At 43.6% G+C, this 17,235-nt stretch overlaps 1 protein-coding gene across 1 annotated transcript in view; it reads left to right on the top strand.

The window, feature by feature from the left end:
* NF1 (neurofibromin 1) overlaps nucleotides 1–929 on the top strand; it is a 261,133-nt gene extending 260,204 nt beyond the window's left edge. Inside the window, 1 exon segment of the mRNA XM_032217021.1 lies at nucleotides 248–929. Coding sequence (XP_032072912.1) covers nucleotides 248–390 — 143 coding nt within the window. The 3' untranslated portion in view covers nucleotides 391–929.
* Nucleotides 930–17,235: the final 16,306 nt, after the last annotated feature.

Consider the following 17,235-nt stretch of genomic DNA (forward strand, 5'->3'; position numbering starts at 1 on the left):
CAGTTCAGCTCCATATGCACTTCTATGCCCTTCCTTCCTTCCTTCCTTCCTTCCTTCCTTCCTTCCTTCCTTCCTTCCTTCCTTCCTTCCTTCCTTCCTTCCTTCCTTCCTTCCTTCCCCTTTTGAAATACCCTTGATATAGCCAGTTACCTTATTTTACCATTTGTATAATCAACCGCCAAAGGTTTGATGCTAATTTGCCTACAGTTGCCTCTTTTCTTTCTTGATGCGTTTCTTTTTTTTCAAGGAATCGACAAGGAGAACGTGGAACTTTCTCCCACGGCCGCACACTCCAACAGCGGAAGGATCCGCCATGGCTCAGCTAGCCAGGTGCAGAAGCAACGGAGCACCGGCAGTTTCAAGCGCCACAATGTTAAGAAGATGGTGTGAAGCTTCTTCTTTTTTTAAAGAAAAACAAAAACCTGACTTATTCCCTCTAGCCCCACTTCCCCCTAAACGATCATGCCGCACTTAAATTTGATCCTCTCATCTCCTCACCCCGTCCGACATGGTGCCAGGCAATTAACTTTTGAAACAGTCCTTGTACATTTATTTTGGGTTTTCACTTCGATTTCATACAGCTGCCTTTTTTTTTTTTTAAAGACTTGCTCCTCCTCTGATCATTTTCAAACTAGTGATTTCAAAGCTGACGAGTGGGACTACGCGAGGGGAAAAAAAGAATGGGCAGAAGTGATCATAATTGTATCCGAAGACACAGAAATCACAGTCACAGTCATCTTACTTCGGATAGCTTCAATATTTTATTTTATTTTGTAAATTGAGGGATTATTTTGATTGGAGGGTGGGGGGGTTGTTTCTTTTTTACAGCTTATTTCATGTCTACTTTTTTTAAAAAGTGTTAATATTCAATCTTGTTTGCACACTAGTGAGATTTTATTCGGGCCAATAAACTTGCATAGCTTAGTGTCCTCTTTAGCTGTGGACTTCCTTTTACTGGTCCTCTGAGCCCAGTTCTAAATGTTGTAAGTTGTAAGGGGAACACAGTTTTAGATTGACAAGATACTCCTTTATTTAATCATCTAGTCCAGTGTTTCCTAACCGTGGCAATATCCAAGTGCGTGGACTTCAACACCCAGAATTCTGTTCAATGGCCACGCTAGCTGTGGAATTCTGGGAGTTGAAGTCCGCTCCCTCAGAAATTGCCATGGTTGAGAAATACCAATCTAGGTATTTGAGGAGATGGTGTATCCCTTGATGCTTCCAAAAATAGCACCTTGTGCAAGATTGAACAAACTCTTTTGAGTTTTGTTAAACTTTCCACCACTTTGTTTTTTAGATTCCCCAGACAAACTGTGCATGGATACCTGCATGCACACACACACTCATACACACATATACATCCCTCTGGCTGACCTAAATTATGGTAAGTGCTTTTAGAGAATATTTTTTGATTGCTATGCTGCATACACTTCACAGCAAAGTAGAAGTAATAAACACAGAAAAATCACTGACCTATAACCACCCCCTGGATTTCTTGGCCAAAAGGAGGTGGAATATCCTGGATTTGCTGTTTTCTCTAACATTTTGACACTTGCTTCCCACCAAAGTTTTAGAAGCCTCAGCCTTATCATGCCGACTTTGTCCAAAAAGGCTCCATCTGCCTGAATTTGGAAAGCCATCACCTCTTGATTTTAAATGGGGGGGGGGGGGGACACCCAGAAATGAATTAACTGTTGAAAGTTATACTCCCACATTTCCACAAATAACCAAATTATCCCTAAGGACCTGTAATGAACTTTCAATGCGATTTTCAGTAAGTGAAATTCCACAGCTAAATCTTTCAGAGGTGGTACAATGAAGGTCCAGATTTATTACTGTCACGTAGCATGTTATATTAGCAATTCATTCGAAGCATCGTCGTGTTTTTGTACATATCAAAATAATTGCTTTTATTGGGTCAGTACAAAGAAGAACCGTTTAGTCTTGTTACGATGGGGGAGGTGGGCTGCAAATATGGTGTCAGATGCCAACTGTCTGCCAAACCGAGAAAAATCACAAAGAAGTTGATTGGAAAAGAAACGATTCCCTCGATCCACTGGATCTGTAGCCGAAATGAATTGAATTGAAGCACGAGTGGAAAAGATGGAAGAAGAGGAAGTTCCTTCAGACTTGAAGTGAAGATTTCTGTACTCCGAGGAGGCCCAGCATTGTCCCAAGACTCAGGTTCTTTCCTGGTCTCTTTGCGATGTATGTTGTCGTGCCAAATCCGATGTTTTGGAGACGTTACACCTAGTCTGCCAAAATTGCTCCATGTGCCACATAGATGACACACCCACATGCCAAAATCAGTGGTGTGGAAAGGTGGAAGCCAAGTGGATTATCACTGAGTGCCAACCAACATCGGTGAGTTGGGGAAATTTCCCTGGCAGTCAAGGAAGGCTCTTCCAAAAGGGCCCCAAATCTTTTTGACTTCTGTCTGGTTACCTGCATCCGTTCCGTAACCTGAACCACAACTGGAAAGGTGGCTCCATCTAAGAGCCAATCATTTTATTCCATACAAGCCTGTTTATTCTAGACTGGCCTTTTGTAGATGTCGGAGGGCTGCTCCTCCTAAAATTTCCAGGCAGTGGGATATTTGGTTTTGCCTGGAAACTAGGAAACCAGATTGCACTTCTATCAATCAATTAAAGGAGGCCAAAAGTGTTCCACTCATAGAATGAGACATGCTGGCGGTATTGGTTAGGGATTTTTAGAGATGTAGTCCATTATCTTTAGAGCAGGGCTCTCCAGACCTGGCAAATTCTTTAGCTAGCCATGCTGGCTGGGGAATTCTGGGAGTTGAAGTTCACAAGTGTAAAAATGGCCAGGTTTTGGAGATCCCTGCTCTAAAAGCTGGCAAAAGCTGTTAACAGCTTCTAGGTGACTTGTTGATATTGGGATTAGTAAATGTCCTACTCCAGAAGGATTTGAGAAGAAGCCCTCTGCTTTGTGCCCTCCTCTTCCGATGCTAATCCAAAAATAAACATCTCCAGCAGTGGTGGGTTCCTAACTGGTTTACTACCGGTTTGTTCGCGCACAGAAACCTCGGGGCGGGTGGGCAGAGCCTCTACCAGTTCGCCCGATCCGGGCCAAACTGGGAGTAACCCGCCTCTGATCTCCAGCCAAGTTAGTTTTTTTGAGTTTCCTTCTCCCAGGGAACTTTTAAGAGGCATAGATTCCGACTGCTTGCAAGAGCATTTTAAATTCCTTTTTAGAATTAGTTCTGGGAGTTGAGGTCCACACATCTTAAAAGTTGCCAAAGTTGGACATCCCTGTGTTAAGTTTCTTCTTCCTTTTTTTTTAAGTTTAGGAGGCATGTGGGGGACGGGGGGGGAGCCAAGATACTTCAGCCAATCAAAATTGCCTCCCAAAATACGCCAACAAGCATAGGAGAGGGGGAAAGTGTGGTCGCCTGGTGAGTATCCATGTGCCTTCACCTTTTAAAGGAAAGATCCATGAAACAAAATTGTTCCTGTGTAACTTGCGTGTGGAGAGTAGAGTGGTTTTCTGTCTGTGCAAAGCCTAGTGTGAATTTGCACTTCTCAACCAGCATGTCTCAACTTCTGGTTATCAGCAGGTGTTGTGCAGAGGGCTAGAAACTTGACTTGTATGAACAACTGACCAATCCCAGTGGGATTTGAGTATCATGAAAACCTAGTTTTGTCCTGCATTGTAGAACTGTCAGAATTTCAAAGGGGTGGTGGTGGTGAGAATTAAATTTTGACACTCCTTGTTAAAGCAGAGTTTCCAAGTGTGCGGCTGAAGTACTGTAAATATTTAGCAGGTTGCTGGGGGAAGGGGTTGTGTGTTTTTCTGCCATCTTTCCTTGATTTTGAATATCAAACATGATGCAATTTTTTTCTTTGAATGGTGTGCCTGTGTGCATAAAAATTCCTTTGAAACCACCTGTGCTTTTCACTCAGATGTGCATCCTTTTATTTTCCATAAGCAGGGAACCTTTGAAAAACCCACGTGCTGCAGGATGGAATATTTGAGGATACGGCTGGTGCTCTTCTCTCGATCTCTTTTTGGGGGGGGTAGAGACATTCTCTCCCTACCACACCCCAACATCGTTTCTGCTTTAATTTTGCCTTCCCCCATGAAGCACGTCTTAATGTTATGCAACAGACAGAACTCACTTTTTTGCATTTGCCACATCCTTTTTTTAATGCCGTATATTCACCCTGTAAATATTTTTGTGTAAAATTTGACAGAAAAAAAAGTATATTTACTATACTGTAAATACATGTGACAATATATTGTATTATTTTGCTTTTTGTAAAGCAGTTAGTTGCTGTACATGTATAACATAACAAGATTTGATGATCTTTAGTGTTTAGTAACGGTTAATGTACGACCTCCTTCTTTCCCACTGTTGCGTTCTGTCATTTAAAGGAAGCAATGCTGTGTACTATAAACATAACACCATGTATTATAAACCTTACTACTTCCCATTCCAAGACTCTGTTTTGAAAACTGGATTTCTCCCCCCCCCTCCCTGTGTCTACAATCCTGGACTCCTGCAAGGCAATGCATGTGTCAGCTCTGCAGATTGGAAGGTTAATGATTGGGTGGACTGGAAGAATGGGTATCTGTGCATACATCTGGATAGACATAGTTCACATAGAACAGAGGTGGATTTCCATTTTTTTCCAAGCAGTTTGCTTGTGCATGCGCTCGCACATGTGTGTGACACTTCTGCGCATGCACAGAAGCGCCTGCGCATGTGCAAAAGCGTTCGAGTGGGTGGGCAGAGCCTCCCGCCGTTACTACTAGCAGTTCGCCTGATCGGGCCCAAACTAGGAGCAATCCACCTCTGATGTAGAGACCGTATTATCTAATCCAGTGTTTCTCAACCTTGGCAACTTGAAGATGTCCGGACTTCAACTCCCAGAATTCCCCAGCCAGCATTCGCTGGCTGGGGAATTCTGGGAGTTGAAGTCCGGACATCTTCAAGTTACCAAGGTTGAGAAACACTGATCTAATCAGTGTCCTTCCCATCACAGGCATAGTATCTACACGCACTTCGTTCATGTGCTTCATTTTTTTTAGTTGTTATTTTATTTACATCCCACCTTTATTATTTTTGTAAATGAGGTGAACACACACAATATTCCTTCCCTCCTCTTTTTAATGCAACAACACCCCTGTGAGAGTGGTTGGGCAGGGGGAAGAAATGGCCCAAAGTCACCAAATTGGCTTTCATGCCTAAAGTGGGATTAGACTCGCTAGTTTTCTAGTGATTGGTGAAAGTTACCCAACCAGGTTTCATACCTAAGGCAGGATTAGAACTCACAAGTCTTCTGGTGATTGGCCCAAAGTCACCGAGCTGACTTACATGCCTAAAGCAGAACTAAAACTTTCAATCTCCTGGGTTCTATCCTGGTACCAGTGGTGGGATTCAATTTTTTTTATTTACTACTGGTTCTGTGGGTGTGGTTTGGTGGGTGTGGCTTGGTGGGGGGTCATGTGACTGAGTGGGTGTGGCCAACTTGACATCACTCACAGCAAGGTGGGGCGGAACCAGGCAGCTGGGAGACGTGAATACTGCCTATCCTTTCCATATGGAGAGCATTCTACAATTTCTCCCACAGCTGGTGGGTTTGCTAATCCTGCAGGTAAATTACCCTGGAAGCCTTTGTAACAAAGAACAGAATGAACATTCAACTCCCTTTAAAAAATAAATAGCATCATAAAACAGCAGGGGAAGTTGTAGTGCTAATTGCAGGCCACAAGCTTCAGTGTTGATATCTGAAGTTCAGGCCTGTTTTCCTTTGAAACGCTTCAACTGGGCATCCTTTGAAGAAACAGGCTTCCTAAACATGTCTCGGTGGCTTCAGCTTCTGCCAGATGTTCTACATAACACGCTTAAAAGCGGACCTTGGTAGAATAGAACCGTGGCATGACAAAACCGCGAAGCCCTTATCCGCGGAGACAAGCGCGTCGCTAAAGCCGCGACGTCATCACCGCGCGTCATCACCGCCGCGACAACAGCGCGGCAACAGAAGGGTGCTTTAAAACGGCGCCGCGGCAGAAAGCCGATTTCAATTAAGGTAAGGGTTAGGATTAGGTTTAGGGGTTTGTTTTAGGGTTAGGGTACTGAGTGCTTGGGAATGCGCGGATTTGCCCTCCGCGATTATGTCATCGCGGTAGGGCCGCATTTTTCCTTAGCGCTTCGAACGGCGCGAATTAGTCTTCGCGCTTATGTCTCCGCGGATAAGGGCTTCGCGGATTTGTGGTGGAACCGAATAGAACAGAGGTTGGCAACCTTAAACACAAAGGGCCACAAAGGTCCTAACCGGAAGCCCTCAATTCAATTCTGGAGCCAATCAGAAGTCTGGTTCCCTCACTAGTCTTCTCCTAGTGTGGCATCCTTTTTCCTTTACCTGTCCTAAACGAAAGCCCTATCGATTGTGGAGCCGACTGGCAACAGGGAGCCACAACAGAGGGATTAAAGAGCCACATGGGGCTCCAGAGCTGCTCGTTGCTGACCCCTGGGATAGAGTCAGCTTTCTGAAAGCCTAGCATGTTGCTGGCTGGAGCTGTTGTGACCAGCAATGGGTCTGCAATCTCTCAAATCTTGTACAGAATCTTCCAAACTAGGGATTGGGGATTCCTTCTGAGCAAGATGGATTGAAGTCGGGAGACAAGATTTAACAGGCCTCTCACAAACTGCAATGCTGCAGTGCCCTCTGCTGGCTGCCAGAGGTCTAGGTTCCCTTCTTCACTGCAGCTTTTAAAAAAGAGATCAGTTTAAAGTTGTTTTCTTAAAATAGTGTGCAGGTTTTTTTTAATGGTTTTGTAGTTAGATCTATTTGCCGTGACCACATTTTCTTGGAAAAAACAAGTATAACTCAGAAGAAGGGCAAGTGTGAAAGAAGTCCATGTGGATTAAAAAAATCTGCTTGTAGTTGTTTTACAAAGGACAATTCAAAAGCAACAAATAATAATAATAATAATTTGTAACGTTCCCGTGGTTCGCCCATGAGGCCAATGTTGAGAAAAGACAGGAGACAACCTTTCTCGGGATGGAGCGACGACCCAGATTGGGGGTCTGAGAGCCCCTTTTATTGAGATAGGACAAAGGTAGGAGGAGCAATAGGATGTGCTTAAAAACAGCCTGTAAAAGTACAATTTCTAATCTACTGCTCAGTCTATATATGGTCAAATCCTGGACGTCAATGGTAGGGCACATATCAGAATGTTATGTTATGCACTATCAGGATGTTATGGCGTTCTAGGAGTTTGTTTTCTCCTGTGTGATTCAGCGTGGCTCTGCAACTATATTACAACAATAATTAAAGGATCACTCTTTATAATAAAGAACACAAGTAAACTATAGCTCTTGTGTTCTTTATTATAAAGAGTGGTCCTTTAATTAATGTTGGAGGTGGGATTTGGAGGTTCTCCGAACCGGCCAAAACATTAGCTACGGGTTTGCCCGAATCTGGGCAAACCCATAGCCGCCCACCCCTGAACAGGAACCCCAACGCGGGGCTGAGTTGAGTTGGCAACAGCCTGTCGAGAATTGGGCTGCTCCAGTCCGGATTCATTGCAACTTCCTTGGGTCTCCCAGGACAGCCCCACCTACAGCACATTAACGGTAGTCCAGCCATTATGACTCAGGAGTTGTTTTTCCTGCATCCTGCCTTTCAGATTGTAAACCTGTAGGCAAGGCCCCCATTTAAGTCACCCCGGGAGCCTTTTCAGTTGAAGTATGCAATATGAACATGTCGATAAAGATCCAGACGAAGGTTGAGTTGTGGCAACTGGACTTATTTTCTTGTTACTTTGAGACGTTTTGCTGCTCATCCAAGCAGCTGCATCGGTCAGAGTAAATTAACTAGTCCGAAAGTCGTCGGAATGTACCAAATCCTCCCGCACCAACGTTAGGGATTTTCCCCTCAATAGATCTCACAGGTTGGGCCTCCTCCGGATACCTTCGGCCGGACAATGCCGGTTGGCGGCCCCTCGGGGGAGGGCCTTCTCTGTAGCTGCTCCGGCCCTGTGGAACGATCTACCCGTAGAGATCCGGACCCTTTCCACTCTCTCGGCCTTCCGAAAAGCCACTAAAACCTGGCTGTTCCGGCAGGCCTGGGGCTGTTGAACAATGTCCAGCCCCATCTAGACAGAATGGATGGTGTGTTATTTTTAAAAACTGTATCTTTTTATTCCTAATTTTTAAACTTTTTTTATCTTGTCTCTGTAAGCCACCCAGAGTCCTACGGGATTGGGAGGCATACAAATTTATTAAATTTCAAATATGAACAATGCAATATTTCTGCAATATGATGTCAGACCTGGAAACCATCTTTTACATTTGGTCTTTCAAGCCTGCCACGTTTCGTACTGTGGGAAAACAGGAGGGGGGATTATATAGCGTGTGGGTGATATATAGTCAAAATAACATTCTTTCTCAGAAAGTCAAGGCCAGCTTGCCCTGCAGCTGTGATGAGGTGACTGGGAGGCATCTCCAGATTTGGATGGTGCCTGATTGGGCCATGTGACGGACATGTGGGTCCTGGGCAGGGACTTGGACTTTCTTTTGGGTGGGGAAAACCTGGAAGCTTTCAGATTTGGGTTTTCCCAGATGTGCCAATCATGACTAATAAAATGGAATTTTGAGGAAATTCAAGCCTCCGAGTCTTCTTTCGTTTGGGGGTGTTACTCGGAACCCTGACATTGGAACTTTGTAAGTGCATAATCAACACCATAGAAGAAGGATGGGGAACTACAGCCCTTTTATGACCCGTAGACTTCAACTCCCAGAATTCCTGCCCTAAGCACGTGCTTAGTCTGCTTAATACACTACTGGGTGTAGCCCGGGTATGTATTTATCCCAATCCTGTATTAGAGGGAACCCCCTTGTGGAGTACTGTGAAGCCGTTACCATGGCAACTCTACTGTGCTATACAGTAGAAGCCATTTCAAGGCACAACAGGCTATATCTTAACAACTTGAATTCAAAATGCACACTATCACTGTCAAAAGAACTGTGACTTGACAGTATAGATATAATTCATTCCTTTTCATTTCAGCAGCCCAGGTGTTCCGGAGTTATGCTGGAACACACAAACACGGAGACATACACCGAGGGGTTTTAGGGATGTCTTACTCCCACAGTATTTGTTATTTGTTTCCAGAGAGTAAGTCGTGTACCAAGTTTAGTTGAAATTTTCCCCCCAGCCAGCAGTTGAGATCAAAAGTGGCTGACTGAGAACTTTATTATACTGCGGCCACTCTAACATGGTTAAAAAAATGGATAATGTTGAGAAATAAAAGATTACTCAAATTGGAAGGTCATGACATCCAAGTAAGATGGCATGCCTTCCTTTGGTATGAAAAAGGATCTGCACACAAATATTTCAATAGATCAGACAGTCCCTGTTATTAATATGGAACAAAATTAAACACAACCTCTATACCAAAACACACATTTGGCTGTCTACGATAGAAGCATACATGCACCCAAATTTAATTAATATGGAAAATATAGTTACATATAAAGAGTTATTGAACAGACAGGGGGAGATCAAAACTAGATTAGAATTGGCATCACAAGGGGTACAAGTAGAATGGTGGTCCTACTTACAGATACAATCAAGGTTTGCACAGTAGAGCAAGAAGGAAGGTATTGCCAAAGGTTACACAATATTAGATAAACTTTTGATACAGACAGAAAACAGGCTGATCAAAGTGTTATATAGATTTTTGTTGGAATATAAGCTAGAGGAGGAACTTGTCAAAGAAACTATGGTCGCATGGGCGAAAAATTTCGGTTATAATGTGGAATTGGCTAAGTGGGAGAAACTTTGGATACTTAATCAGAAACTAACAATGGCTACGGTGTATAAAGAAAATATTTATAAGATGTTCTACAGATGGCATCTCCCCCCAGCACGGCTCTCCAAAATGTTTAAAAATCTGGCCCCAAATTGTTGGAAGTGTAAAAAAACACCAGGCACTTTTTATCATATGTGGTGGACGTGCAATGAGGCAAAAAAAAAATATTGGAAAATGATTCAATCATGGTTAGAACAAATGGTGGGAGACCAAATCTTATTTAAACCAGAATTTTTTCTCCTAGGTATAATACCAGAGGGGTTTAAGAAAGATATACTTTATCTAATTATACATGTACTAACTGCGGCGCGCATAACATGCACAATATTGGAAAAAAGATAATACACCATCAGAGCTAGATACAATCAGAAAAGTGTCGGCCTGTGCGGAAGTTCTTGAACTTAAAAATAAAGGGGAATCAGAATATTTTGAAGTCTGGAACAGATTTTATGATCGGTATAAGACAAGGTGACAAGACTGGAACAAACTGTATGTATATTGTGATTGGACAGAAGGATAGACAATGTATTAAGTAGGCTAATAGTTTATGGTTGAGACTAGCTGTATATAATGTGAATGTATGGTCACTTTGACTTCACGGTACTGCATTGTTTTAAATGTAAAAATAATAAAAATATATTCAAAAAAAAGTGGCTGACTTAAAAAAATATATCTCAGGGTGAAAATTAATAAATACATAAAAAGCTGGAATGGAAGGAAGTCAAATGTGAGCTTCACCACACATACACCCCAGGTGGAAAGATTGAATCAAATACCAGGTTTTGCTCTTCCTGTCAAGTTGTTAATGGACAGAAGCAAAATATTATTTTATTTATTTCTGGCATTTAACTGCCATGATTTCTCCGTCTTCTTTCGTAGTATCCCAGCAGCGACAACTCTGCAAGGTAGGTTGGGCAGAGAAGATGAGGACCCAAAGTTTTTCAGGGTCTCCATGATCAAGAAGACACTCAAAAAGGAGAGTTTCCCCCATACAAGTAAAGTAGCAATAGCAATAGCAGTTAGACTTATATACCGCTTCATAGGGCTTTCAGCCCTCTCTAAGCAGTTTACAGAGTCAGCATATTGCCCCCAACAACAATCCGGGTCCTCATTTTACCCACCTCGGAAGGATGGAAGGCTGAGTCAACCCTGAGCCGGTGAGATTTGAAGAGCTGAACTGCAGAACTGCAGTCAGCTGAAGTAGCCTGCAGTGCTGCATTTAACCACTGCGCCACCTCGGCTCTAAGTGAAAGGCACCTCTTTAGTGGTGAAAAACAGTAGTCCTCAACTTACGATGGGTCTCTTAGCAACTGCTCAAAGTGACAATGGACCTAACTTGGGGTAGTTATTATGCAGATTGAAAGTTCTGACAGCCACTTGCCCCCTCCCCTCCCCATAATTACACCAGGGCTAAGCAGCCAGGTGGCATTTACAGATACCTGCAGCATCCCAATCAATCGATCAGAATAGAGCTGGAAGGGACCTTCGCGATCTCTAATCCAACCCTTGCTCAATCCTGTGGGTTACATGACTGTGTTTTGCAACAGTTTTGCTGAAAACTGAGGTGGTATTCAGCTGGTTTGGACCGATTCACCCAAACTGGTAGCAGAAATCGTGGGTGACCTTGCCCACCTGCCCCAGAGCTCTATGCCATCCCACTTAGGGACATGTTTGAGGCCGGGCGCATGCGCAGAAGGTGTGCATGCGAGCAAAGCACATGCGTGGAAGGCAGGGTACATGGGCAGAAGGTGCACTCGCGTGAAGTAAGTGGGAACGCACGGGGCAAACCGGTGGTAACAAAATGTGAAACTTACCACTGACTGCATTCTAACCACTGTGCCACCGTTGCTCATAATAGGCAGCCTAACACCGTGATGGGAAAGCTATGGCACGTGTGCCACAGGTGGCACGCTGAGCCATTTGTCAGGGCATGCAAGGCATTGCCCTATCAGCTGGCCAGCGTACATGACGGCATGGGCCAGCTGACTTTGGTCTTCTTATGAGACCATTATTCGCCCTCTGGAGGCTTCCTTGAAGCCTCCCGAGTGCAGAAAAAACGGCCCTATGGGCAAACCGGAAATTCGGGAACAGACTTCCGGTTTGCTCGTAGGGCCGGTTTTAGCTCTCTGGAGCCTTCAGGAGGCTTCCCTAATGCCTCCGGAGGGCAAAAAATAACTCTATGAGCAAAACGGAAGTGAGCAAACCGGAAGTCTGTTCCCAAACTTCCGGTTTGCCCGTAGGGCTGGTTTTTCATGTTCCGGAGGCTTCAGGGAAGCTCCTGAAGCCTCCGGAGAGCCTCCGGAGGTAGAGGCTATTTTCAACCTCCCCAGACTCCTATAAAGCCTCTGGAGCTTGGGGAGGGTGAAAAAAGCATGCCAAAAATGTGGGGGAGCGCTGGTCGTGCGTGCATGCATGCTGGGGTCGTGCGCATAGTATTATGGGGGTGGCACGCCCAGGTAGGACCCCCCTGCGGTCCCCCCACTTTTGGCATGCGAGCCAAAAAAGGTTCGCTATCACTGGCCTAACACGTGTAAATATATTGTTTGAACACAGAACATTCCCTAAATCATGGTTTCTCAACCTTGTCAACTTGAAGATGTCTGGACTTTTTGGCATGCAAGCCAAAAAAGGTTCGCTATCACTGGCCTAACACGTGTAAATATATTGTTTGAACACAGAACATTCCCTAAAGCATGGTTTCTCAACCTTGTCAACTTGAAGATGTCTGGACTTCAACTCCCAGAATTCCCCAGCCAGCATTCGCTGGCTGGGGAATTCTGGGAGTTGAAGTCCAGACATCTTCAAGTTGACAAGGTTGAGAAACGCTGCCCTAAAGCATGGTTTTTCCATTCTGGACCCCATCCCAGAAGCTCAGTTAAGATGCATTTTTTTGAACAGCAGTTCAAGAGGAGCCATTTTGAAGAGTCTTCAAGTTTTATTTTGTTGCCAAATAGATCAGGGTTGGTGACTGGGGTGTATTTATTAATACTTTATTGCCCTATTAACATCGTTGCTTCTGGTTTATTGATTTTATGTTGTTTTAGATTTTTATTGAATGTTGTGGGGTTTTTGCACTGTACGATATTGTGAATCAGTTCGGTTTGGCAGGATATCAATATCGTTCCCAGACAAGCAAATAATAAAACTAAGGCAGCAGCTCCAAGATTTCAGGCTGACTGTCTCCACTACTTGTGAGCAAATGAAATGCCAGATTAGGCTCCAGTGTGGATAATGCAGGGAAAATCCTGACAGTCCTTCCAATGTGAAGAGTCAATGGCTGCCTTTAGTGTTAAACCAAAACGTGACCCGACAAAAGGGCAAACGACAAAACCGCGCCCGACTAAACCGCGTCGCTGATGTCATCAATGCGGCAACAACAGCCAGCGCGGAGAAAGAAGGGCGCTTTAAATAGCGCTTTGAAAGCAAGCCGATTTAACTTAAGGTAAGGGTTAGGTTTAGGGTTAGCTTTAGGGTTAGGTTTAGGGTTAGGTTAAGGGTTAGGGTTAGTGTTAGGTTTAGGGTTAGGTTAAGGGTTAGAGTTAGGGTTAGGGTTAGGTTAAGGGTTAGGGTTAGGGTTAGGGTTAGGGTTAGGGTTAGGGTTAGGGTTAGGGTTAGGGTTAGGATTAGGGTTAGGGTTAGGGTTAGGGTTAGGTTAAGGGTTAGGATTAGTGTTAGGTTTAGGGTTAGGTTAAGGGTTAGGGTTAGGGTTAGGTTTAGGGTTAGGTTAAGGGTTAGGGTTAGTGTTAGGTTTAGGGTTAGGTTAAGGGTTAGGGTTAGGGTTAGGGTTAGGGTTAGGTTAAGGGTTAGGGTTAGGGTTAGGGTTAGGGTTAGGGTTAGGTTTCGGATTAGGTTTAGGTTTAGGGTTAGGATTAGGGTTAGGGTTAGGTTAAGGGTTAGGGTTAGTGTTAGGTTTAGGGTTAGGTTAAGGGTTAGGGTTAGTGTTAGGTTTAGGGTTAGGTTAAGGGTTAGTGTTAGGTTTAGGGTTAGGTTAAGGGTTAGGGTTAGGGTTAGGGTTAGGTTAAGGGTTAGGGTTAGGGTTAGGGTTAGGGTTAGGGTTAGGGTTAGGGTTAGGTTAAGGGTTAGGGTTAGGGTTAGGGTTAGGGTTAGGGTTAGGGTTAGGGTTAGGGTTAGGATTAGGTTTAGGGTTAAGTTTAGGGTTAGGTTTAGGGTTAGGTTTAGGGTTAGGTTTAGGGTTAGGGGTTAAGTTTAGGTTTAGGATTTACAGCGTGCTTCTTTCTCCGCGCTGTTGTCGCCCTGTTGATGACGTCAGCAACGCGATTTAGTCAGGCGCGGTTTTGTCGTTCGCCCTTTTGTCGGTGAACCAAACCAAAATACTTATTTTGGTTATTTATGCTTTAGTGTGCTGGCTGAAGCAATCATTGTGTAGAAAGTTAGCACCCACCTCTCTCCTGGAAGAATGAAATATTTTGAGAAACAATAAAAAGGAAGAATATGGGGAGGAGGAGCCAACGTCGGGATGATATGGACATGCGGTCTCGATGCTCCAAGACCGCAGCCGATACTTTTGCCGCTGGGTGGTCCAATCGGACCTAAACCATCCTGAAGAGATGGTGAACAGGAAGAATATGTCTTGCTGACCTCAGGGACTGCGTGGCCCCATGGGAGTCTGACAACAGTCAATAGAATACATGTTCTTACACAGGAACAGGAAGCTCAAGTGCAAAGGCCAAGAGAAGGTATAAAAATCCCTCATTCTCAACTCCATGTGGTCAGCTACTCAGAACTCATGGTTCTGCTTCATCACTAAACCATCTTTCCAAGCAGCCTCCAGCCTCCATTTTGTCTCCAGTGCCTTTCTCCCGGCTTGGAACTGAACCAGATGGATATTTTTCACCACAATTGTGATTTGCAAAACATGGTATCCAAAATAGCAGTCGCATGCTGTAAAGCTAGCTGAACACCATACCTACACTCTGCATACCTCTATTTTCCACAGAAGTAAAATACTATCTGTTTTACTATTCACTATCTCCGTATGCTGGTTTATCCGTTCTTCTACACCACTCTCACTACGCTTCTCTGAACGCACTCGTTCTCCTAACGGGGAGCTTACCTAACACTGGTTATGGGCCCAGGTTATACCAGACATAGCTAAAGGAGAGTTGGTGTTGATACGCAATACTGTACACAGACAGCTGTTTAGTTTGTGATTGTTACTATCCTGGAGAAGATGGCACACGACCCATCCACAAGTCTATCACTGATAACCCGGTTGGATGGAACAAACTATGTTTCTTGGTCTATGAAATGCAGCCTACTCCTGCGTAGGGAAGGATTATGGGATGCTGTACAGAATCCACCGGATGTAACTTTTTGGGATCCAGATGACGAGGATGATGCCAAGAAGATAGCAGATTTTCAATGATGCAACGAACGAGTGTTGTGTATAATTGGTCTAACACTGACTGAGCAACAATTAGTACATATTCGTGGAGAAAATTCTGCTGCAAGATGTTGGGAAAATTTGAAGAGGATTTATGTACGTGACATTGTAGGTGCACATATACATATTACACGCAAGCTGTTTAGGGCACGTCTTCTGAAAGGTGGAGATGTGTTAGCTCATCTAAACTTTATGAAATGAGTTTTCCAGGAGCTACATGAAAAATAACTGATTTTTTTCAGAGTTACACCAAGTTTACATCATTCTTTCCTCACTGGATGAGAGTTATGATGATTTTGTATCTTCCCTTGAAGTCCTAACCCGAAATGAACTAACATTGACTGACATAACTGCACGACTGTTGGAAGAGTCAAGAAGAAGGATGGAAAGAGAACAACTGAGAGAGAAACCACAACATGAGAAGTCATCTTCGACTGCCTATACCAGGGGTACTCAACCTTTTTATACCTACAGCCCACTTTTGTATCTCTGTTAGTAGTAAAATTTTCTAACCGCCCACCGGTTCCACAGTAATGGTGATTTATAAAGTAGGGAAGTCAATTAAATTTAAAAAAGGGAAGTGCTTCAGTATCGGACAAAACCCCTACCGCCCACCATGAAAGCTGGAACGCCCATAAGTAGGTTGACTACCACAGGCCTAGAAAATGTTTTTCTTGTGGGGCTAAGGGAGATATAGCTAGATTCTGTAAAAATGCAAAACAACAGAATACTAGAAAGGCTAAGAAAAAGGCTAATGTTTACTTAGCTATGACTACTTTGGCTATTTCTAGCAATGCACCAATAGACCATGATTCGTGGGTTGTTGATAGTGGAGCATCACAGCGCATTACTAGAAATAGAAAATGTTTTGTAAAAATGTTTGCAAGCAAGCAACATGTATCTTTGGCAAATGGATGGAAGGTGAAAGCATCTGGTGAAGGTACTACATATTGTTCATTTGTAAATGAGCATTTATCCATGTTATATGTACCTAAAATCATTCTCCTAACGGGGCGCTTACCTAACAGTCCTCCACTTGCAACCCCAATGGAGCCCGACGTTTATGTTGGTAAGTGAGATGGTTATTAGGCGGGTTTTGCCTCATTTTACGACCTTTCTTGCCACAGTTGTTAAGTGAAACTCTGCAGCTGTGAAGTTAGTCACACGGTTGTTAAGTGGATGTGGCTTCCCCATTGCTTGTCAGAAGGTCACAAAAGGGGATCACGTAATCCCAGTACAGAGCAACTGTCGTAAGTAGAGTTGCCAACCATCGGAATTATGTTCACATGGCCATGAGGATACTGTAATGGTCATAAGTGTGAAAAAATGGTCATGTCACTTTTTTCAGTGCTGTTGTAACTTTGAACAGTCACTAAATCAGTGTTTCTCAACCTTGTCAACTTGAAGATGTCTGGACTTCAACTCCCAGAATTCCCCAGCCAGCATTCGCTGGCTGGGGAATTCTGGGAGTTGAAGTCCAGACATCTTCAAGTTGACAAGGTTGAGAAACACTGCACTAAATGAACTGTTGTAAGCCAGAGACTACCTGTGTATGCCTTTAAAATTATAATATATCAGCCAAAATATTTCTCAGTTGTGTTGAAGGTCTTATTATCAAATTGGTACCAGTTTCTACCTCTAGCCATTTGACTACTGACAATTTTTAAAGTGAAACATAATAAGCTAATTCTGTTTATGCAGTGAGCTGCCAAATTCACAATGGCATCTTTATTTGCATCAAGGGTAGTTTAAAAGCCAGGGAAATAACATAGGTTGAAAAATTAACCCAGCCAGAAATCCTTGAAGAGTGTTTAGATTAAATATTATTTTGTTCAATTTAATTAATTTAACAGAGGACCCAGATTGGCCTGGCCAGGATGGTGGCTGCTGGGGAAAAAAAAAACATGGTGAAAAAATTCCTCAATGCATTTTTTTATGGGACAGCAGATGAGAATAGCTTGGATCACCACCCTGTCTCCTGGCCATGT

The sequence above is a fragment of the Thamnophis elegans genome, chromosome 4 (assembly GCF_009769535.1).
Source record: "Thamnophis elegans isolate rThaEle1 chromosome 4, rThaEle1.pri, whole genome shotgun sequence".
Classification (NCBI taxonomy): Eukaryota; Metazoa; Chordata; class Lepidosauria; order Squamata; family Colubridae; genus Thamnophis; species Thamnophis elegans.